At 49.4% G+C, this 24,980-nt stretch overlaps 1 protein-coding gene across 1 annotated transcript in view; it reads right to left on the reverse strand.

Annotated features, from left to right (window-relative positions):
- MAP3K20 (mitogen-activated protein kinase kinase kinase 20) overlaps nucleotides 1-24,980 on the reverse strand; it is a 38,546-nt gene that overhangs the window by 6,173 nt on the left and 7,393 nt on the right. Inside the window, exons 3-10 of the mRNA XM_061563272.1 lie at nucleotides 13,439-13,540; nucleotides 12,068-12,133; nucleotides 11,481-11,509; nucleotides 10,639-10,776; nucleotides 9,770-9,856; nucleotides 5,553-5,627; nucleotides 3,004-3,110; nucleotides 1,794-1,932 (exon numbers count right to left, since the gene is read on the reverse strand). Of these exons, the coding sequence (XP_061419256.1) occupies nucleotides 1,794-1,932; nucleotides 3,004-3,110; nucleotides 5,553-5,627; nucleotides 9,770-9,856; nucleotides 10,639-10,776; nucleotides 11,481-11,509; nucleotides 12,068-12,133; nucleotides 13,439-13,540 (743 nt within the window). The remainder of the gene's footprint in view (nucleotides 1-1,793; nucleotides 1,933-3,003; nucleotides 3,111-5,552; nucleotides 5,628-9,769; nucleotides 9,857-10,638; nucleotides 10,777-11,480; nucleotides 11,510-12,067; nucleotides 12,134-13,438; nucleotides 13,541-24,980) is intronic.

Genomic DNA, 24,980 nt, shown 5'->3' on the forward strand with positions numbered 1-24,980 from the left:
AGTTTGGTAACGTCGGGAAGGGATGTGGATGTGAAGACAATGAGACACCTGGACACGTGGGTAGAACGCACAATTTGCGTATTGTATTGGCTAATAAGAGTGGGGGGGGGGGGATAATTAAATTCACTGGGTGCATGTCTCGATTTAAAGCTTTCGTGACTGCAGGGATTCATATTCTTGGTTCTTTCGGTAAAGTCACGTAGAAGGGAAATAATAAAATAATAAAAATAAAACATAATAAAATACAATTCTCACGACGTTTCGGCCACAACGTAAGCAGAGGCTGCTTGCGTTTTTATTTTTATTATTTTATTATTTCCCTTCTACGTCACTGGGTGCATTTCGATTGTACAAAGAAGAAGCGTGAGTAGCGAGGGAGGCAACAACCACGTGGCAACTTTGACAGCTTCAGCAGCAGCAGCAGCATCCGCAGCAGCAGCAGCTCCGCCTTGGAGCGATTCGGGGGTTGCTGCACGAGCCCAGGTACCGGCGTGCGTGGGGGAGTTAGCGGGCAGCCGTTGAAATGTACGACTGGACCTCCCCTAGGTCGACTCGGCCTCAAATGAGTACCTGGTGCGGTGCGTAAACACCGCCAATCGGGAGACAAAGGCGGCCGGGCGTGGTGCTGGCCACTCATCTCGTCGTGGCGCCGTGCCGGCCTTCATCGGTGCTGCTACTCGCTAAGAGGAATTGTCTCGAAAGTTTATTCAGGCTCTGCTGAACAGACTATCTCTCTCTCAAATTTAGCAATCTTTGAATAACGTAATCAACCAGGTAGGATGTTGGCTGTTGTGTTGGCCGACTCTCTGTGTTGTATTGCATTATATTTCTAAGTTTACTAGGTTTTTGTTTTCTCTTTCATTCGTACCTGATGATTGCTTGTGTTGCAATCGAAACGTCGTATGCTATTATTTAAATAAAAAAAATCTTTCTACGTGACTTTTACCGAAAGAACCAAAGAGTAATTCCTGCAGTGACGAAAGCTCCAAATCAAGTTTTCTGCTGGGGATCTTTGTGTCCACGTGTTGTCTCATCCTCCCACGTGACGTTGACAAGGCTGTCCGTTCAAACCCGCGGATGTCTGTTGACCTCGTGGTCTCGCACAGCTCATTCGAATCCCCTGCATCACTCAGTCTTCTCGTGATGTTGTTTTTAATTAAAAAAATAATATTTTTGTGGATTTTCTTGCACCCTATCTTCCCCCACATCCCCTGTTTTGCCGGGATGGGATTTGTACTTCCAGGCATTTGTAAAGTGCTTTTCTCTGCTGTAGCATTTAAGTGCCGAATAAATGTAAATCCTTACGCACACATGCTGATCATACTCAACATCATACTCAACAGTTAAACATGACATTGCTCAATTAAAGACACTGTAGCCAATGAGGGGGTTGTGTTCATGAACACAGGAAGATATTTTAACTAGTTTACATTTAAAGATTTAAATTTGCGTCATTCCTGTACGGTTCTTTGTTCTTGTTTTCGTCATTTCGGTGATTCTGGTCGCTCTCTTGCCGCGTCAACAAAATCAACTTGAAACTCGTCACCCCTCGTGCGTTCATCCACGTCGCCTCGTGTCCGAACCCCGTCGGCTGCAGCCCACCCCCCCCCCCCCACTAGTGTAACGGTGTCAGCGTGCCCCCCACTAGTGTGACGGTGGCAGCGTGCCCCCCACCCCCCACTAGTGTGACGGTGTCAGCGTGCCCCCCACCCCCCACTAGTGTAACGGTGGCAGCGTGCCCCCCACTAGTGTAACTGTGGCAGCGTGCCCCCCCCCCCCACCGGGCGTGCTACCGGAGTGAAGCTGTCCTGCTCGCGGAGCCGCTGCTCCCACATCTCGAGCCGCCGCTCGCGCTCCCGCAGTTCCTCCTCCTTGCTGCTCAAGTCTCGCTCCAGCTCCTTGAGTCGCTCCAGTTTCGCGTCGATCTCGCCCCTTTGCAACGAAGGCACACGCGGGGGGGGGGGGGGGGGGGCACACGCGGGGGGCACACGCGGCGAGGTTGGACAAACCCCGGTGGCAGTGGCGGGCCCGAGTTTGATTCCCGCAACACCAAGTGTGCGCAAACGTCGGCAACGAGTGAAATGAAGGTGGCTGGGCATGGTACTGGGCACCTACCCCCTCGTGTGCTGTGCTGACCTTAATAGGTGGCTACTCGCTCGCAACACTTGGCCAAAAATTATATTAAGGCAATATGGGGTGTCTTTGTTTTTGTCTTTTGGTGGCACTGTTAGTTGAAAGGTGGTGGCGGTGGCGGCGGTGGCGGCGGTGGTGGCGGTGGTGGTGGTGGTGGTGGTGGTGGTTGTCGTGGACCAAACACACCTGGGCCTGTCCGGTCACCTCGAGCGAGCTTTCGACACTTTACGTGGCCTGGCCTGGCCAGGCGCCGTGTTGATGTCAACGCCACTTAGTGGCGAATGGCAGTTGTTGTTGTTGTTGGTGGTTGGGGTTGTGATGCTGGTGGTATTATTGGTGGTGTGGCGATGGCCGTGTTGGTGATCGCCGCAATAGAAGTAGTGTTGGAACGGTAATAGTGGTGATGGTGGCAGTTGTAATATTGTAAAAAATTGGAGTGTTAGTGGTTGTGATATTGGTGGTGATGCCAGTTGCAGTGATGTTGGTTCGTGGTGGCAGAGGTGGCTCAACCAATCGCCACACATCCCAATTGCGTCACCGTGAGTCGCGTCACAAGGTGAATTCACGTCCCAATGAACGTCCCAGGAAGACGACACCGCGGGGAACAACTTCTGCAGCCTCCTCAATCGGCGGCATTTGTCACAACACACTAGAGGAGGGTGCCCTTTCATGCTTTGCGACGGAGCGTTTTCCCACTTGTCGGTCGCGTGGCGTCTCGGCCAGCCCGAATCAAGTGAACATCTTTTAAGTTGCAAAACACCGCCTGATCGTCACGCTCAAACGAAGGGCAGTTCCGCTGGGTTCAAAGCCCGGGCAGGGAGCGGATGCCCCCCCCCCCCCACCCAGTGCCCTACCACGTGCAGACCTCACCTCCACTCAGCCTTGTTGTGCAGGAAGCAGTTGCACTGATTTGGCAGTCGACTGTCGTTGAGCATGGCTTCGAGCGCCTGCAGGACCTCCTTGAAGTGTGGGCGGCGCTGGGGAGAGGAAAACCAAAAGGCTGTCAATCCATCGTGGTTCATTTCCCCGTATTCTTGTGCAGGGAAATTGAGTTTTCAGGGCCACACGGTGTACAGCCGTTTACAAACGGGCACAACATTTTTTTTGTTTAGCAACTTAATTTTTGTCTTTGTTTTTGTGTTTCTCGCTTGTGATGGGACTTTGTAGGATGAACGTTGAGATTTATAAAGGCACGGGGTGACCAATAAGGTCTGACTTGGTCTGTAATAAGGTAGGGCACTGACAAGGGGTTCACATCTATGGGAGACGCGAATTATTTAGCAACAGCGGTGGCGGACGGACGGAGAAATCTTACGGAACGCATCGCATGGAGTGACATTGCCTAGTGGTGGAGTGACATTGCCTCGTGGTGGAGTGAGATTGCCTCATGGTGGAGTGACATTGCCTCGTGGTGGAGTGACATTGCCTCGTGGTGGAGTGACATTGCCTCGTGGTGGAGTGTGATTGCCTCGTGGTGGAGTGAGATTGCCTAGTGGTGGAGTGAGATTGCCTCGTGGTGGAGTGACATTGCCTCGTGGTGGAGTGACATTGCCTCGTGGTGGAGTGAGATTGCCTCGTGGTGGAGTGAGATTGCCTCGTGGTGGAGTGTGATTGCCTCGTGGTGGAGTGAGATTGCCTCGTGGTGGAGTGAGATTGCCTCGTGGTGGAGTGACATTGCCTCGTGGTGGAGTGTGATTGCCTCATGGTGGAGTGAGATTGCCTAGTGGTGGAGTGAGATTGCCTAGTGGTGGAGTGTGATTGCCTCGTGGTGGAGTGACATTGCCGAGTGGTGGAGTGACATTGCCGAGTGGTGGAGTGAGATTGCCTCGTGGTGGAGTGAGATTGCCTAGTGGCGGAGTGACATTGCCTCGTGGTGGAGTGACATTGCCTCGTGGTGGAGTGTGATTGCCGAGTGGTGGAGTGACATTGCCTCGTGGTGGCATCGCACTGCAGACCACGTGACTCCAGTCGCCGTGATCCACCGTCTCACGCCTTTTCCATCCAGCTGCCAGACGCGTGGGAGACGCCAGTTTGGGGAACGCTGATCTCCTGCCAGCTGGTTTCTGGGATTTTATCGGGTGACTGGATGACTCCTCGCCTTGGCATCCGTATTTTGAAAGGGACAGATTTTATTTTGTAATATCTCGGTCTGTTGTCCTGGCTTGAAATATATACGGGGAGAACTTGACTCGGCTCGATAACATGGCGATGTTAAGCAACAATCATAAGTTTAAGGACAGGTGGTTAAATCCGCTCGCTCTGCCAACCAATATTTTGACTCGGCCTTTAAATAATAAAGAGAAAACATCCTGCATGCGCACGGATTGTGACATAATTAGCCATGGAGAAGGCGAAGGGCAGCCAGCTATAAGGGCACAATCTGTTTGCGTATTTCCAAATTAATTACTTTTTGTTCTGGTTCATGTCTCGACGTTTTGGGACAGCCTTTGATGAGTTTTATCCAGTTTTCAAGAGTAAAGTCCTTCATGGCAACATAACTTTACATCACAATTTCGTTCCTTTTGGACAATAGTTACACGCGGACACTGAGCCCCGTCCCATTACAGGCGGAGACACGGACGGAGGAACACAGCTGATCCACAAACGCTTTCAACCTTGGTTGGAATCATTCAAAACTGTGTTTTTTGTTCAGTTTCACTTGGATGCCCGTTTAGTTTAGTGTCTCCCCGGTTCGCCTGAGCGAGCTTTGGCAATGACACGTTACAGGGTCATAAGCTCCAGTTCGAAAGATAAATCACATTCCGCAGGCCCTGTTGTGTGTGGTGAGACCTCGCTCAACAAACAGACCCACAGCACGCGGGGGTGTGTGGGGTGGGTGGGTGAGAGGTGTGGGTGTGTGGGTGAGAGCGGGGTGGGTGTGTGGGTGGGTGTCTGGGTGTGTGGGCGAGAGCGGGGCATGTGTGTGGGGTGTGTGGGTGAAAGGTGTGTGGGTGAGAACGGGGTGGGTGGGTGTGTGGGTGAGGGCGGGGTGTGTGGGTGAGGCGTGTGGGGTATGTGGGTGAGAGCCGGGTGGGGTGTGTGGGTAAGATGTGTGGGTGAGAGCGGGGGGTGAGAGCGGGGTGTGTGGGGTGTGTGGGTGGGGTGTGTGGGTGAGGTGTGTGGGGTGTGTGGGGTGTGTGGGTGAGGAGTGGGGTGTGTGGGGTGTGTGGGTGAGAGCGGGGTGGGTGTGTGGGTGGGGTGTGTGGGTGTGTGGGTGAGAGCGGGGTGGGTGTGTGGGTGAGAGTCGGGTGTGTGGGTGTGTGAGGTGTGTGGGGTGTGTGGGTGAGGGCGGGGTGTGTGGGGTGTGTGGGTGAGGAGTGGGGTGTGTGGGTGTGTGGGTGAGGAGTGGGGTGTGTGGGTGAGGTGTGGGGTGTGTGTGTGAGATCGGGGTGGGTTAGAGTGCACTATTTTGTGTTTACCTTGGGCTGAGCTTCCCAGCACTGCCGCATGAGGTTGGCGAAGCTGGCGGGACAGCTGCTGGGGATGGTCGGTCTCTGATTACAATATCGGAAAGGCAGGAACACCCACGCAATGACACAGAGGCACATGGACATCGCAGAGAGACACACGCATGGATACACGCATGTCCATATTTCAGATACAAAGACAAAAGATCACGCGTATTGCTTTAACAGACTGTTGGGGCAAGTGCTGTTAGCCGATATGAACACAAAGACATGCACATACTGTATAGATATACGGACAGACATACATACACATACAGAGATACACACATACACAGATATACATGCACATGTAAATATATAAATATGTGCATATTTATACACACAGACACATGAATGCAAAAACAGTGTAACAAAGACACAGATCCCCTGTGTAGCCTTAACAGACTGTTAGGGCAAGTGCTGTTAACGAGTAGCACCGATGAAAGCCTCCATGGCACACGAGGGGTAGGGCGGCCAGCAACACACTGCACCAGGTACTCATTTGAGGCTATTTTGAAATGTACCTATTTAGTTCACTATAACACGATTTTTGTTCCTGGGTAGTAAGTGTTATTTTCTAACTGCTTATGCCTCAAAAGTATAGAAAATTGCTATTATTCCCCACAAACTTTGCTTTTGTGATCAGGATTTTGTGTGAAGGAAAGACACAAATGCACACCACGTTTTCTCATTGAAAATAGGTCAATTTCAAAATATCACTGTCCTGGTCACAAAAGCAAAGTTTGTGGGGAATAACAGCCATTTTCTATACTTTTGAGGCCTAAGCAATTAGAAAATAACACTACCCAGGAACAAAAATTGCGTGACATAGTGATGCATGCGGCGTTGTCTTTGAAAGTGATTGACATCCATCAGGGACAGCCTTCTTGATGATGGGCCTGTCTCACCAGCGTTAGACCAGCGATCGGTAACAAATGGAATGAAAATATCAGAGCAGGAACACCTCGGGTTGAGCAAGCTACGCCTACGGGACCATGTTTTCCATTAGCCTCGAACAGACTGCTGGGGGCAGGTGCTGTTGGCGAGCACCTGCCGAGACCCGGCAGGTGCACGAGAAGCTGTGGCCAGCACCACGCCTGGCCTCTTCCGTTGAACGTGAAGGGCCGTGCGGGAGCTACACATCGCTGGCGTACGACCAGGACGCCTTGTAGATTTGACCTTTGCCATGTGCACCACCGTGAGCTCCGGTGAACCGAGCCTTGTGGAATTGTAGATTGGCTAGAGAGGGCTTGATCTGGACACACACAGGTCCGTTGGACTCTGTGATGTCACCACCAATAAGATTTCAATCCAAGCAACAGAACCAAGTGCCTAGACAAGCAAAATGAGATGTGTGTGTGTAATATATATACAAAGATGTTACCCATTATAATTAGTGATAATTATTTGGTGTTACCGTGTTGGTAGTGGTTGTGCCGGCACAAATAATACAACGAAATTCAAGACCTTTAAAGGACATAATAGGCAACATATGGGGGGGGGGGCAATGGTTCCTTCTTCACAGCACCATAATTAATGTTTAACTCGCCTTGCAATGGACCATGCACTGCAACTTGGAGGCAAGGTTAAGGTAAACTGGGAACAAGCCATTAGAACTCACGAAACTGACGATTTCAAAAAAAATATTCTGTAAAGTCACGAAAATCTTAACGGAGGAAAGACATTTTAAAATATTTCCGCAGCCAATACAATGATGCAGTTAATTTATGCCAACATTTGTGGTCTATAACCCGGGATCAGAGGCGAAAGTGCACAGGACCCTGTAAAACCATTCAAGTCGGAGCGAGAATAGAGCACGGATAACACGCCGGAGTACACACGTGTGTACGTACTCTCACTGGCTACTGCACAGACGCACTCAGGCACGTGCGCGTGCTTATCAGTCTTGTTGAAAGTTCCAGCCGCAGCTGAAAATAGCGCCGCCGGTCGCTGTATCTTCGGCGATGGAACGCCTCGGATTTCCACATCGTGCTTAGAGAGGCACTCAATAATAGCACTGCCCCACCGGCCTGCAAAGATGAAATGTGACCATTCTACCAAATCCGATGACACGTGTTCTCGGCGGTGGATCAGCGATTAACGGAGCGAGCGTATGCTGGAGTTGTGACGAATCAACGCGATGGTCACGTTTACTATAAAATGTGAAATGTGACGGCCCCTTTCTCGGTCTTACTGCTGGATGAAAGCTACCCCACGCCGTGTCGGTTTATTTTGTGGGGATTGTTTCCGTCATACTTCGCCACGCTGGTCAGCGCGGGTTGGCGATGGAGACGGCGGCCATGACCGGTGCACAAATCACTCGCCACTGATGCTACATCCGTGGGCGAGAGTTGAACTCGGGTCAGAATGAAAATCTTTATTTATACTGGAGGATTTCGATTTAAAGCTTTCGTGACTGCAGGGATTCATCTTCTTGGTTCTTTCGGTAAAGTCACGTAGAAGGGAAATAATAAAATAATAACAATTAAACATAATAAAATATTTTTATTAAAACATAATAAAATACTTTTATTATGTTTTATTTTTATTATATTATCAAGAAGATATACTGGAGGAATTCCGATGAGCTATGAAACTCTTTTTCACAGATGTCCAGTCGGGGCGGGTCAGAAAGTTGCAACAACAAACAGTACAAAAAAACACAATAGGAGTGCAAAGTATAGGAAAGGTGAGAAAACCACAAAAAACAACTAAACTATATTTTTTGTATTTTCCCAGGTAAGGCCCACGGAGCCATTTAGCTGCGTTCTCAGAAGCGACCTGGACGCAAATGACACCTCAACGAAAGTGGCTTATCACGTGGAGCTCCCAGAGCGTTTGATCAAAATTGCCGGACTATCATGCAGAGGAACAAGCGGCGACAATGAAACGATGCGTACCCACAGCATGTACAGGCAAAGGAACCACTAAAGTCATCATCTATTAAAATAACACTTGTTTTTACCGGGTAAGGCCCACTGAGCTATACAGCTTCTTCTTCAGAAGCCACCTGGCCACAAATTATCGCTCAACGAAGTGGTTCATCATCATCGCGTGGAAATTCAGAGCGCAGTTTTCTAACCACCGGTCCCACCCCTCGTCCCTCTGACACGACTTGGCTGTCGTGGCCATCTCAAATTCGACACGCAACGGTCCGCGATTGCTTTTTAAGCACTGAAATCCATTTCCACCAAATGTGTGTTTGTGTAAAAGGCTCATTGATTCGCACGAGGTAGCGAATCCAGTTTTCCAACGTAAGCTACGGTCTCGCATATTCCATTAGGGAGAGTCGCACAAGAGCAGAAGGAATGCGAATTATGCCAGTTTCCATTGCGCTTGCTGCACGGTGGTTCTTGTTTATCCGGATACATGCATTGCATAAGCACTTGCAGTGGAAACACAGCCTCCGCGTGTGTGTGTGCGTGTTTATCTTCAAGGCAAATTAAAAGACTTGTTAACTCCTGAAAGTTTGCCTCCGACAAAATCACTGTAAACACGCCCCGCTACCCCACCGACTCTCAGAAGCTCGGCAGGGAACGGGTCTAGTTAGCAGCGGCGTCACGAGCACGAGGGCAGGGGGAGCCTAGCCCCCACCGCCCGCCCCCCCCCCCCCGTGGCCAAAGCTACGAGTTGGGGTCGCCTTGATAACCAACCATGAGATATGTTTTCAACAACAGTGTAAAATAACTAAAAGTAATAAAAAATGCGGTTGAAATGTTTTCAATTCAAATTCGTAATGATGCGATTCGGCAAGAGGAGCCGCGATTATTTAAGAGACGAACTAAATATTGGGGCCCCACCTGACCAATTGCCGCACCCCCCTGAGCTGATAATGCAGTCACAGCATTGCTGGTGAGCGCTTGGATGGGTGACCACCACCAGGTGAGGCCAGGTGTTGCAGGCGTGAGACCGTGAGTAGATGGCAGTGCTCGCTGTCACACCCCCACGTGTGTTCGTTGTGTCCTAGTTTTTGCCCACATGCCAAACGTTCATTAGTCGAATTTTGCAAAGACGCCGATGCAGGACCCTTACGAAAATGTCTGAGGTACGTGGCAGCCTCCACAGCCTGCACGTTCGCTAGCTGGGAAACGCCAGTGCAGGTGGCAATCCCTCAATTTTGCCCAGGGGCTCGAAAGCGTCGATTTTGGCGGGCGCCGGAATTCAGCGGCGTGGGTCGTGCAAAGACTCGCCTCGTTTTTCTCGACGACGAGCCAGGCCACCTGCAGCCCCTCGAAGCCCTTGAAGGGCACCTCGCGCGTCAGCATCTCCCACAGGACCTGCACCGCCCCGGGACGCAGATGAGAGACGTGATCAAACAACAACATTCATAATAACAACAATAACAACAACGACGACGTCGTCCTCGCCAGTCTCGTGAGTTGGGCAGCGAAGCGTCGGCGCTGGGCACGGTGGCACACGCCTGCCATTCGTCATCGTCTTGGTTACTTTTGAGCCCAAAGAACAGGAGTCGTGGGGGGAGGGGGGGGTCGTCTTCTTCATCATCATCATCATCTCGTGGATGGGCAGTTTCACAAATTAGGCAGCTGTGACCTTGGCACCCATCGTAGTGGCGCACGCCTGAAGTTTATCGTCGTCAAAATATCCGGGCTTAACTTGATCGTGCTATTAATAGGCATGGGGGTGTCGGTTCATCTCTACCACTGCGGACGTATCCTCAGATCCGCTGTGCAGCTCTCTGCCAATGCGCTTGCAGTTTGTAACGCGTGTTGTTCGACATGACGTCTGACGTTTCGCTGTTTAGAAATGGAACAGAACATTAATTTGTCACGAACACCACCGAGCAATGTGTACGCATACAGCCCCCTTTGTCCAGGGGGGGGGGGGGGGGGTCCTCCCAACGCCACGCGACATGTTGGGACTATTCGATCCTCTCGAGGAATCGCAAAATTCAGTTCCTGAGGAAGCTCCCAGGACACGGAGCGAAACGTCGGACATCGTGCCGAACACCACGCGGCACACGTGTGAGCAGTTATATTGTTGTAATCCACGGAATGACCGATTGAACCACCACGGGAGGGGGTGGGGGGATGGCACTGACCACTCCGAACGAGTAGGTGTCGCACGTCTCGGAGATGGGCTGGCTCTGGATGACCTCGGGAGCCATCCACGGGAAGGTGCCCACCATCGTCATGTTGGTCGTGTGGCCGTGAAACCGCGACGCGCCAAAGTCGCAGATCTGGCGTTGTCGGGGAAAACGTAGACAAAAGATCAGGATGGGATGAGACCGGGGATGGAGTGGAGAGGCTAACCTCCCTTGAAATGAATGCGTGCATTGTTGTGTGGCAGGCAAGCTCGCTCTTCTCATCACGTAGAGACGGTTGACTATACAGTCGTTGAATCTAAGTTCGTAGAAAAGCACAGCCCAATTGTCAGTCCACTGCTGGATGGGGGCCACCCGATGCCGTGCGGGTCCCGGGGAGTTTTCGATCGTACTGCATGGCGCTGTTCGGTGAGCGTCGGTGAAGTCGGGGAACATAGACCCGGCAGTATAGGAGTGCAGTACAACGACGAGTTTCGCTGCACTGTTTTCTACTGCTCACCTGGTGAACAATGATGGCAATGTCATGCTCTCTCCTGGTCCATGTGAAAATTAACGGATGTTTATCAGAACGTCGACGAAAAATTCTTAACCGACCTGTTCAGAAACTGAACATTGGCGTGTTTTTTTATTTCTCCCCACAATGGTGAATGTAGTGGCCTCACGTGGTTGCAGGTGGTTACATGAACACATTGCATACACGGTAACATACAAATAGAAGAACGTGGATTCTTCCATACGACTCGACGCGTGTATCATGAGCCAAGAGAATCGATTCTCATCAACGATTTGATCGATTTTAACAACGTTTTAAAAGCGTTGAACGACGGCCGGTGGCTCACTTTTAGTGTGTTGTCCGACGTGATCAAAACTGCAAAGGGAGAACAAAAAAATGCGGAGGTTTATTGCCCGGTGCAGTTCAAACTTCCAAAACACATTTCAGGATAATTTCACACTTAACCCGAGTGCAATCTTTAGCAAAACCAATCGCATTTCATCACGGTAAGTTTTTATCACCTGACCAAGCTCACTTACTTAGTTGTTTTACCCAGAATGCTTTTGGCATACACACTTTGTGGACATCTCACTTGTTCACAAATTTATATTCTACGAGGAATAAGACAAGCGGGTTTGTCTTTCTGTCGAATGGAAACCCATGGGGTCTCATTCATTTGCATCGATGACATTTTCTGAAACGTGATTAACAAGCCCATGTTTGAGATTTAAGAATTGGCTACAATAAAAATGATGATGGGTTGATGACGATTATTGTCATATGCTATAAAGACTGTTGATGGCAATCTGATTGATTATGGAGATGACTGGTAATCGATGATGATTGGATCATTGATTATGATAGATTATCACCACTATGATAATTTAAACGATGAATGGATGATGATCATGATTGCGTCTGATAGTCTCTTACCATTTCTCGACTTCAAATCGCGATGTATTACTTTGACCGGGGCCTCGGTGTGAAGGTAATTCATTCCTTCAGCGATACAACAACAAAAAAACACCCCACATTAAATAAAAATCACAAATGAGAAAAGTTAATACTGTACAATAGAGTAAAACCTTGGATTGCGAGCATGCTTCGTTCCGGAAACGTGTTTGTAATCCAAAGCACTCGTATATCAGTAGTGATCACGTGACGCTCGGCAGACAAAGCGTATACACGTCCTACTCGTATTGCAAGACCTCGCTCGTTTATCAAATTAATATTCATTAAAAAACAAATTGCTCGTCTTACTGTATTTGCAGTTCAAACCTATCCCTGCAACAGCTGTCACAGTCACGTGCATCCATTAGTTTACTGAATGCTTTGTTTATGTGTTGAGCCGAGGTATTAAATGTGATTGTCCATAGCCCTTTGCTGCTGGATGATCGCCTTCCCACGCCATGCGGGTAGTGGGGGTTATGCGAGCATACTTCACTACGCTGGTCAGTGTGGGTTGGTGAAGGTGGGCGGTGTGGATGTGGAAGCGTGAGGGGGGAGCGTGAGCTGATGCACGTGTGTACACTTCAGCAGTAGGCCACTGTGTGTGCCGGTGTAATGGCCCAAACAAAGCCAAATTCCAAATATTGCCCGCTAATGACTCAATTACTTTGGACGCTTTATGAGTACCTCTGGACTAGAGGAATCGGTCTCGCTTGGGATGGAGAAGGTAGCAGGGGCAGAGGTCGACCTCGGAGGAGGTGGATGGATGACATCAAAAACACCGCTGGCCTCACGCTAACCCAGCTACGAAAGGCAGCGAGAGACGGGCGGTGTGGATGTCACCAGAGGTCGAACTCGACCTGACGGCACGAGGCCGATGACTCGATTGGGATTACCCAGCAGCCTTCATCGCCCCCTGCTGGCAGACTAATGCCCTTTGCAGGTCGGCGTGGAGCCGCCTTGTGCTGCACAGGGACGCTGCCACTGGGGGTGTCCTTCGAATGTGCGAGGATGTGATGCAAGGTGCTTGGAGTTGCCGAGGCATTTAAGTGCAATGTAAATGCAATTTTTAAAAAGTATAAATGAATTTGGCTGAGTGCCAACGTAGTTATTGCATTGGACAACCTGTGAAACAGTATTTATTGCTGTAGTTGGTGTAGTTGTATGTGTCACTGTAGTTTGTGTAATCAAACTGTGTGTGGCTGTAATTGGTGTAGTAATATGTGCCACTGTAGTTCATGCTGTGTGTGGCTGTAGAGGTGATTGCTGTAGCTGGTGTCGCTGTGTAGACCTTGCAAATCGGTTCTCGGTTCTTTCCCGTGCGTGTTTGTCCGTCGCATGCTGGCCGGGCCTCACCTTTAGCAATGTCCATCGCCCAGGGCAGCACCTGGTCGATGTCCATGTCATCGCTCTCGTCCCCGCACAGGTAGTCGTAGAGCGACCCGCGAGACGCGAATTCTAGAGGCGAGAAAAGAAAAAAAAAGGCCACGTGGAGTTCACAGACGGTCACGGCAAAATAAATTGCAGCCAAACTCCTCTTACACGCAATCCCTCTTACCCGCGGCGTCCGCTATCCGCGGCCTCAGTCGATCCCATGAGAAATCCCATAATCCGCTGATGGATTCTGCAAACTTCGTTCTTTTTGTCATGACTGCGAGGAGCGACCCAGAAGTGGCAGAATTTAGTTTTTGGCATGGCCGCACCAATGGGTCCCGGGAGCAGCCAGGGTAGTCGGGAGTGAAACTTGGGGCCAAACAACAACAATAATGTTTACGAATGCAATGTCCAGATGCAACCGCGTTTCAAGATGCTTTACAAATTTCGATTTAAAGCTTTCATGACTGCAGGGATTCATCTTCTTGGTTCTTTCGGTAAAGTCACGTAGAATGGAAATAATAAAAGAAAAAAAATTAAAATATATATTTTATTATTTCCATTCTACGTGACTTTACCGAAAGAACCAAGAAGATGCTTTACAAAGTGAGGGACAACCTTAGGGAAGATGATGAAATGGGAAGCGGGGGGGGGGGGCTGGTGACCCATAGGAGAGAGCAATACAGTGGAAATGTCCCAAGGTCAACGAGGTCACGCAGAGGGCTACGGAGCAACCGGGGGACCCAACGAGGCACAGGGCTTTCCCGGGGGACTGGGGCTCATTCCCATTTGAGCCCCAGGGGCAGCCGGGGCAGTAGCAATGAGCCCCAGGGGCAGCCGGGGCAGTAGCAATGATTCCCAGGGGCAGCCGGGGCAGTAGCAATGATTCCCAGGGGCAGCTGGGGCAGTAGCAATGATTCCCAGGGGCATTGTCAGAAGGGGCGGAGCTCGTCAGCTCCGAGCATCCTATTATGTGCATTCATTCTGGGAGGGAACGCGTCCAGAATCGGTCTTCTTGTGGCACCTGATTAATCAAATTATCCACGTCTTGTTGCGGATAAGAGATTCACCACGTTATCCACATCCTTCCGTGGATAACCGATAGACCCGTATATTAGGATTGTCAATGGCGTTCCTAATATCGACGCGGATTAGAGAGGTTTGACTGTAAAATTGTCACGAACAATCTCATTCATTTTGAATGGTCATTCATTTCTCTTAACCTCATCCGAGTCTCAGGAATAATTTCATGGGAGGTGCTCTGCTTGTGGTGTCTGGCCAAACGTTTGAGCATGAGGATGAATGCCACAAGCCACCAATACCAACAAAAACGGTCAGCTTTCAAGAGCAGTCGTCGATTCTATTTTCGCTTACACAGGTGGTGCTTTTCTTGGACGAATCTGCCACTCAAAGTGCCAAGAAGATACAGAGACCAGCATCCGACCCGCATTGGTTTGGAGCGTTTTGACGAATTTAGTTTTCTTTCCTGAGTGCTTTCCGTGTGGGAGTAAAACTAAGAGCATCTGTAGAAACCCCACACTTTGAGGGGATAACACCAAATAATCCGCACAGATGGGATGGCACGCCTTATCCGCACTATGACCTGTTTGGGACGACTTCTCTCACTGTAGGATCTTCCTGCGTAAAAGATTAGAGACTCGGGGTGAGACTTGAGAGGAAAAGTTTGTATCGCACTGCCAGTACTGCATTATAAATAACAAAAAAAATTACGGGAAATGTTGTAAAATACTGCTTGTGCTGTCGAGAGACTGGCTCCTACCATGAGAATGTGGAATTGTGTTCAGCTTCCATAGGAGATAGGCAATACCCTGATATATGTTTGAGCACGCACATATGGAGCCATGTGTGGTTCACGTTGTGACGATTCAATTAAACTGGTTGTTTCCTGTACTTTGTAAGATTGGGATACTGTTGTTATGGTGTGTGAATCAATGGGGAGCGGTAACGTGGCGGTTAGCGCGCTGCGCTAGGAACTCGGCGACCTGAGTTTGATTCACGCTCACAGCCAACAACACCGGTGACTCTTATCTGAACCGGTCCTGGGAATCCCTAGGTCGACTCAGCCTCAAATGAGTACCTAGTGCGGTGTGTAAACATCGCCACTGGGAAGACAAAGGTGGCCGGGTATGGTGCTGGCCACATCACCTCCTCGTGTGTCGTGCCGGCCTTCGTAGGTGCTCGCTAACAGCACTTGCCCCCAAAAGTCTGCTAAGGCTATACGGGGAATATTTGTCTTTGTCTGTTTATCTATGTGTGCATTGGTGGAGAGGTGACACGCAGTTCTTAGCAACCTGCCTCATGGACCCGGCGACCTGAGTTCAATTCCTGGCCCCGGCTAACATGAGGAGGCGAGCGATATCTGGCCCAGAGCGGGCAAGGGGCATCAACGCCACCCGATGGATGCTCGATGGTGCAAGGGGGGAGCCTCTCGCAATGCAACTCTGAGACTCGACGCAGATGGAAGCAAACGCTCTCCGAGAGAGAGGGAGAGGCGAGAGAGAGGGAGAGGCAAGAGAGAGAGAGCGGCGAGAGAGAGGCAAGAGAGAGAGAGCGGCGAGAGAGAGGCGAGAGGCAAGAGAAAGAGGGAGAGGCGAGAGAGCGGCAAGAGAGAGAGAGAGTGGCGATATCCCTTGTGCGGTCTCCTGATGTTGGCACGGGATGATCATTGAGCAAGAATGCACTGTAGCCTTGAGAGGCCGTCCCTCTTGAGGGACCCACAACGAGGATTATCGTCTGCCGGGGCACGGCATTTGCCCGGTTAATCCACGGGCGCCGCCAAAACACTGCCACGACTTGTCTGAATAAAAACGTTGCCACGGCGACCCGGCCATAATTGCGGTCAGTAATTCCAAAACAGTGCAGAGAAATTTCCGTGGTTTCAAGAAATGTCGGCGCCGTGATTTTTAAAAAAAATTTTATTTTGGATTTGAATGTTGTTTTAATTATTTATTGGTTTTGTGACGGCCGGCACAAACAAATTTTTGTCGTCACAAAATGTTTCATTCCAATGGACGTTTTTTGTGCCGTTCCCAGAGATCGCATGAACTTGGCGGCGGTGAAATAATGTTGCGCACAGTACCAGATGTGTTTATTGGTGGCAACTATGGCAACGGCATCTGTGTGGGCGCTTAAAAGTTTGGTTTAAAAATGTGAGACTCTTTTTTATTAATAACACACTTTTTTCAAAGTGAATTTTTTTTGTTACCAGTTAAAAATACAAATAAAACCCGTTCGGCCTATTTTTGTTATCCGACCACCCATTTAAATGTTGTATATTTTAAATGGATTTCCTCCCAAATGTTGGGACTAAGCGGGCTAAAGAGGGCATTGCACGGTGTGTTTGTTTATGTGTTTGGGGAACGGTGTTAAAAAAAATAAAGAAAAACGGGGCCGCTCAATCGGACCAATTGTCCACTTGCGCCATTAGCGGCAATGGCATTCGCCGCACGGACACAAATACACTTCCCTGATGACATTCAACACTCGCAGTGGCGCGCGGGGATCATCAGCTGGGTACAGACTGAGCAGCTCGGCCTGTCGCGGTCATGCAAGACTCACCGCCTCTTCCCCTGCCCCCCCCAGCTGCCGGGGACTCGGCCACCCGTCCCTTGTCATTGCAAGTTTCGTTTCGATACGCGGACCGTCCGCAAAAAGTTTGAGATGGCTGGACGACGAAATGCGGAATGTGTTCAATTAGGCGATGGGGGTAGGGGAGGGGGTGTCCGCAGCCTCTCCTCGTGTGCACGGGGGTTGTTGACAGCCGCAGAAGAATGGACGATGGACAAAAGCAGATTTTGCCATTTGCTTAATTCCGTTTAGCGTCTAACTTCTGTTTTAAAAGTTTATTCAACATATCGCCACCCCTACCCCCTTTAAACAAGGTCACGCTACATGGTTGACCGGAATCGGTAAAAATATACAATTTTAAGATGGTAGCAATGTCTGGATTGATGCAGCTGTATCTCCGACGACGAATCGTAATGGAATTTGTTTATCCAGGAAAGCCTTACTGGTGAAATGCGCCTTCTACCCATGAACTGCACCTTACAAATGTGGTGATTATTATTATAATTATTCACCGAGTCTCAAGACTCTTTTTTTTTCAGGAGAGTCCTTGCCCTGGGATGCTTGGTACAATTCCATGAATGTGTGTAAATTCGTTTAAGACGCTGTACTAAAGCAGGAAATGTGCACAGCGAGGAAACCACTGGAAACAGGGAGGTTGTGTATTTCAATGTTTAAGCCACATTGTACATAGGAGGCAGTCGGTCACAGGCAAAGGAAGAGGGATTACATCTTCTTGGTTCTTTCGGTAAAGTCACGTAGAATGGAAATAAAAAAATAATAAAAATAAAACATAATAAAATAATTCTCACGACGTTTCGGCCACAACGCAAGCAGCCGTCCTCAGGTGAAGAACAGGTCCGAAACGTCGTGAGAATTATTTTATTATGTTTTATTTTTATTATTTTATTATTTCCATTCTACGTGACTTTACCGAAAGAACCAAGAAGATGAATCCCTGCAGTCACGAAAGCTTTAAATCAAAATTGAAGAGGGATTCCTTGAGCTGCCCTCGGAGAAGGGTGACCAGGGGCGAGGCGGGCGGGTGGAGTTCAGACCGTGCGGGCAGCATCGGCAAAGCGCGACCTCCCATTGAGTGGAGGTCAACGGAGGGTTGTTGAGCGGCGAGCGACGTGAGAGGGAGTCGAGTGGGATGATAAGAGGGGAGAGGTAGATGGCTTCCTGCTCAGTGATGGTGGCCTCGTGTCTCCTCCCTCAAGATTCCGTGGCCAAGTAGGGTCCCAAATAACTCGGTTTAGAAGTGGATGGAGGAGGCAGTGGCATAGCTTGGAATCAGAATATGTATTTATACTGGAGGAATCCGATGAGCTATAAAGCTCTTTTTCACAGATGTCCAGTAGTGGTGGAGCAGAACGTTACAATAACAAACAGTACAAAACACGACAGGAGTGAAAAGTATAGGAAAGCTTAGCAAATCACAAAAAATATACAAATACAACTAAGCTATTTTATTTGTCCATGTAAAGCCAACTGAGCTATTGCGCTTCTTCAGAAGCGACCTGGTGGCAAATGATAGCGCAATTAAGTGGCTTATCATGTGGACATTTATAGCAGCCAAATAATCTAAACGCGTGTTTCTAAATGTGAGTGCAACTGCATCGGGGCCCACGGGACGTCGGGGCCCAGGTGCCGGGCGACTAAGAGTGGAGGGAATTGGCATTGGAACAGGGGGCCTCGGTTTATTCCTTGCATGAGGCACATTGGCAACTGCTCTCTGCCACTGGCCGTTAGAACTCCCATTAGGGCAGTGGTTCTTGACCTGGGGTGCACGCACCCCTTGGCGGTGTGAGATGCCCTTTCTGGGGTTGCGAGCCATGCTACATTTCTTTCGAAGGTAAATCAACAACAACACAAATTAAGCATGGGTACGTAAAGTACAACTCCTTTCGGTGAAGTCACGTAGGTAAAAAATAAAATTAAAATTAATAAAAGTTAAATAAGAATCACGACGTTTCGGAGGCAAAACAAGCTTCCGTCTTCAGGTGGAACAGTCACAGCACGATTGCTGTATCAAGTAAAGAGAAATTCCAAGAGACCCGACCTTGTATATATACTGGTTGAGGGGGGGGGGAGCCAGGGTAGGCTCCTGGATCGGAGTTTTTTATTTTACTTTTAATTTTACTTTTATTAACTTAAATTTTATTTTTCACCTACATGACTCTACCGTAAAAAACCTAAGAGTATGAATCCTTGCAGTCACGAAAGCTTCAAATCTAGAATTACAACTCCTTTAAATTTCGATCTAAAGCTTTCGTGACTGCAGGGATTCATCTTCTTGGTTCTTTCGGTAAAGTCACGTAGAAGGGAAATAATAAAATAAAAAATGTTGAATTTTATTTATTTTATTATTTCCCTTCTACGTGACTTTACCGAAAGAACCAAGAAGATACAACTCCTTTGTTTCATCAAATCTATGTATGTATTAACATTATAAATGTTTTAATGATTGAGAACCAAAGGGGGGGGGGGGGGTGCAGGCTGCAGTAAAGGTAAAGAACCACCGCATTAGAGGGTCTCAACAATCCTGGCTGGCGGGGTTGGTTCGCAACGGCCGTGGTGGAGACCACTGAGTTGGCACAGCCAGGAATCCTGCGTTTGAGGTTGGGCAGCGATCCACTTGTGGTTGAGCCAGGATATCAAGTGGCAGCGAGTGCGATGGCTCAGCCAAGTCTCCGATTACTGCATTTTTAATTTCACATATATTTGATTTCTCCCACATCTTGAGGAGTAAAACAAGCATGCAACACTGGCCATACAACGTGGCATATCTGACTCGCTGGGCAGTGAGGGATCCCCCCCCCCCCACAAAGAGACCCCAGAACATTATATTTGATTGATACATTATATGTACCGGAGGCAATACATTGAATGTTATTTATTTATTAACGTAGGGTCCTATTTAAAGAGCTGGACTGCTCCTCCCTGCTGAAACGGCAGAGTTTCTAGATCCATCTCAGCTCCTGCTGGGTAAAATCAGACCTTGCAAGTGGCGACAGAGTCAGTTCTGTGCTGTCATGCTCGAGACCATTCTAGGACACACTCACTATGATGATGATGATGATAATCTGCTGACTGAAGCAATTCGATTTTTGTGACACTGCGCAGGCAGCGGTGCACAAATCACAGAACGCTCAACATGTCACCAATAACACTGCCGCAATTCTATGTTTTTCCTTGAGGGCAGTGTTATCGATTGATGGGGCATAACACCACATAACACCACGTGCGTTTACGATTGGTGATCATCATTGCCATCTCGCGTCATGGTCTATCCACGAAGGGCTCCACATGCCATCACCATCACGTGTGGTCGTGTCGTGCTACGATCCGCCTCGATGCTGCGTATCCACCGAGCTCATCGCCCACGGGCCCACCTCGTGATGCCATCCTTCCCTAGTCCACGTACTTCCCTTAACAGCCAATGTGATGCCTCTCATATCCTCCTGGTTCCTTGATCCCTGTGTTCTTCTTCCTCTCAGTGTGTGTGTATGTTGAACCTCTTTCGCACCATAGGCAGCCAACCGTGCTAATCAGAGGTGCAGGGAAGGATATCAAACTAATAAGTATAACCCGTAAAAACAAAGTTTTTCACTCTAAATCCTTTATATGCGTGGCGGCTAGAGTTCTCTCGCCCTCTGGCTTGAGATGGCTGCCACCTATGGGTCAGATGATTGTCTGCAGTATTAAACAATTGGTAATTCAATATTTAATTTGTTTTCCCTAAACAGTGTAAAATTTTGGAAAAATTTTTTCACGAACATTAATTGTCTCGCACAACGAGTCTGTGTGCAAAATGTCAGCTCGATTGGATCACGGGAAGTGGGTTAAAAAACGACCGAAATGTTTGCACGGTCATAAGCAAGCAAGCAAGCACGCAAGCAAACTTAATATAAAGGATTTAAAAAAGTAATTACCAGCATGCACCTCTCTGCTTCTGTGCTAACTTATCAGCTTTTTTCCCGTGTACTTTATTGGTATCCATGTTTAGGCTGAAAATATAAACTCTCCTACATAAAAAATTGTGGTTTGTGTGGTGTGTTGTATGGCATGCCTTACGATTCATTCCATGTGATATAAACTGAAATTGACACGTGGTACAATCTGTCAACACATCCCAGCGCGAAACATCACAATTGTGAAGACCTACGCAGAGTTCTCAGGATATTTAGTTGCATTTGCAGCCAGAAGGGCGGTTTCTGTAGCTGCACGGCGCGGAAACGGAAAACGAGAGGGCAAAAGCCACGTCCGGCCGTGTCCGTCCAGTGCTCGCTGAGCTGCATTGGCGACCGGTTGCCGAACGAATTCATCGATGAGGCCGCCCTCATCACACACACACAAAGTGCTCGCCACAAACGAACCACGATACCTCGCCGATCTCATCAAGGAGCATAAACCATCATCACGCTAACTGCGTCATCCTCGCAGCAGAGGCTTTTGGATAGCCATCGAACAAAGACGGCGGTCCCCGCATCGCGCGCTTTACCAGATGCGCTTCCGCGGCCGTCTGGAACGCTCTTCCTTCCGATATCAGGAAGATACTGGAGCTGTGCACTTTTAGATCTAGATTAAAACCTGAATTTTGTGTTTAGTTTGTTGTCCTTCCCCTGCACCACCGATTAGTGTGATTGGCTACGTACGGTGTGAAAGATGTTTCACGTACGTTAGTTCACGGAGACGCCGTGAGCACGCTGGAGGTTGTGAGGGCCTGAAAGCAGCACCCCCCCCCCCCCCCCCCCCGCGTGTCGCCTTTTCGACACCGAAAGTGCACGCGTGTATTTTTAATCGGCGCTCCAAAGGGTTTACGGTTGCGCTGAATTGCGTGGCAGGTCACCAAAGCGGCGTCGCGGTGGGGAGTTGGTGGTGGTGGGGGGGGGGGGGCGCTGGAATATTCCAGATCGCTTCACGGTGACCGTCGCCGAGAACGTGGGCGGCACGACCACGCCGACGTGGATACGCATGCCTCGAGTCGGTGTCACATCCAGCAGTTGCGGTACCGTGAGATACTCTCAAACACTCGCAAAGATGCACCCCCCCCCCCGACTTAGAGGTTGGGACAATTGCTGCTGTGTTATCGAGCACCTATTAAGGCCCGGAAGGACCTATTGAGGGGGGGGGGGGGGGGTGGGCGGTAGGGTCACCGCTGCACACGCCTGGCCATGAGTCAAGGGCCCTTTAGCAAACGGTTTGGTGAGTATAAAAGGAGGAATTTTATAACCAGAAAGGGAATAAAACAACGACGGAGATTCAATCACAATCGGAGCTGCTGGTTTTGGATCAAAACCCTTTGAAACGTCCCCCTGTCCTCCACGGCGCGCGCGGAAACATAAAGACGCCACCGCGAATTTTCAAACTTTGTCCAAAAATGGTCCACCTCTTTCCATAAATGTCACGTTATTCCCCCCACTAACAGCTGTGCCACGAGCAACAAAATTCCAGCCATGCAGATAGAGACATTTTCTTTTTACGCTCGGCACATAAATAAGAGCCCTTCTTTTCCATTTGTCTGTCTGTGTGTGCGACCGGGTTACCACCGCCCGCCCGCCCGCCTGCCCATCGCAAAGTGAGAGGGCGAATGCACCAGCGTCAATGAAATACTTCCACGGCAAACGCCAAAATTTTACAGGTGAAAGGTTAAGTTATGCGCGTGCGCGTGTGCGTGCGCAGTGACTGTGCAGAGGCGGTGGTGTAGCGGTTATGTATGTTGAACTTCTTTCGAAACTTTACGTAGCCAGCCGTGTTCATTGGGGGTTAACGCGCTGTGCTGTGAACCCCCGTGACTTTTGATTCCCGCTCACGACCAACATAAGCGGCCAAAATCTAAACCGGTCTTGGGCCTCCTCTAGGTCGACTTAGCCATAAAACAAGACTTGTTGCAGTGGGGAGACTCATGCGGTTGGGTATGGTGCTGGCCACTCTCGCCTCTCATGCATCATGTCGGCCTCCGTTGGTGCTCGCTAACGGCACTTTCTCCAACAGCCTGATGAGGCTGGGACCCCTTGTTTATGTCAGACACGACCCAGCGGGGCATCTCCTCGGCATGGTCTGAGTGGGACCCACAAAACTCAAGTCCCACAGGGAGAGACAATGCCGTCCGCTCCATGGTGTATTCATAGCCTGCTTCATGTGCGAGCTAATTCTGGATGAAAACTGCGTGTTGTGCCAGGCGCGGTGGCGGTGGTGGCGGTGGTGGCGGTGGTGGCGGTGGTGGTGCACGCCTGGTAAGTGGCGGCCGTCTTGGACGCAGCGTTCCGTGGCTGGGCGCAGAGACCGAGAGCCATCGTGTGTGGCACGCACCGTGGCCAGATAGACACGTCTGGAAACAAGCTGCCTCCATTCTCAAGCTTACGAGGTGGATGGTAAAGGTGTTGCAGCTCTGTTGATGACTCGCTCATGCCACTGCTGGCCAGAAGGGCCTCCAATCGAGCGAGCTCAAGGGAGATCCAGCACAGAGGGTATTTGGTCTACTCTTCCACGTTGGCCAAACATCTTGGAAGGGATCGGTATTAGGTCAGAAGTAAGCTTTAATCTGTTTTTATTGTTTTTTTATTTAAGCGACGGACGTGCGTTCATTGTTTTCGAGAGTCCAACCGTAGAGTAATTCGCACATTTTTATTTGACAATAAGGGGGAACCAATCTCCTTCTGCCTCCACCCTGGGGACACCTCTGCACACATGCAGCACAAGTAAATAAGCGGTACAGAAAGTATCTCTCTAGCCTGTGTGCACTCTTGTCCCTGTTTGCAACGATAATTAACGATGCTGATGATGTCCTTTAATTTACCCTTTTGCAAGCAGGCTCCGTCATGGAGATGTCTGACCACTGGAGATGTTTGACCACTTCCAAACGCGCCGTGCATACGGCTAGAGTAAAAGCTCCGCAACAGACGAATCTCGGAATGCATTGCTGTGCTGCCATCTCTTGAAGACTTGGCAGTCCCCTGACAGCTGGGCGCAGTATCTCACGCGGTCTACCAGCCAGCTTGTAATCAGGCTTAAACCTGCTTGGCTTATAGGATCTGTCGACTTGGTGAATACTGTTGCACTTTGGTCGCAGGTCAAAATTAATTGGGGGGAGGGGGGGGGGAACAACAGAACCATTGCAAGCGAAGACCCTCGTGAAAAAGGAAATGGTTACGACCTTTTGCGAGAAATAACAAAAAAAAAGTTTATAATATTATCAGTATCATCGTTAAATTATCAAGTCCATAGTTGGCTCAACCGCAAAAAAAACCACACACATTGCATCGCCTGATAACGTAAACCAGTGTCTCCAGGCCGGCGTCTCGCGACAGGCAGTCAGAGACGACTGCTGCAGTCTGCGCGGAGTCACTTGAGAAGCGCGTGGGGGGACGTGGAGTTTGGGTTTGGCGATCGCGTGGCTCGAGAGGGCGACTTAAAAATACAAAAAGTAAATTCCACACGTCCCAGTCGCCAAACAACACCACGTGCAGAGGAGGAGGAGGCGGCGTGCTAAGGGTGGCGCTGCACAATCAGTTTGTGACTTTGTTTTTGTACTTGTATGACAACTTCAAGTATTAGTAGTTTGTCCAACTGGGTCGGTAGCCTATGGCCAGGGATTCATTTCTCACCAAATATTTTCTGGGTTGCTGGTAGACCGGGAGGTGGCAACACGAGTGACCGCAGGCCCTCGTAGCGAGAAAGGTTTACTGAATGACCGAGATGTAATGGAGTTACGCTATGCCAGGTTTGGTAATATTTTCCCGGCGCTCAGTGCGATATAGGTCCATTTGAAATGAAAACACCCCCTATGAATGATCTCATCAGATATCAGAAGCTGAGTAGGGGTTGAACCTGGTTTAGTAATTTGATGGGAGACCAGGTGTTGTAGGCTTGGGCCGTGAGGTGGTTGGGAGATGACAATTCAGCACTGGACTCTTGAATCCATCTGTGCGCTGCT

This window comes from Lethenteron reissneri, chromosome 31 (assembly GCF_015708825.2).
Source record: "Lethenteron reissneri isolate LAM-NWPU_2019-01 chromosome 31, ASM1570882v1, whole genome shotgun sequence".
NCBI lineage: Eukaryota > Metazoa > Chordata > Hyperoartia > Petromyzontiformes > Petromyzontidae > Lethenteron > Lethenteron reissneri.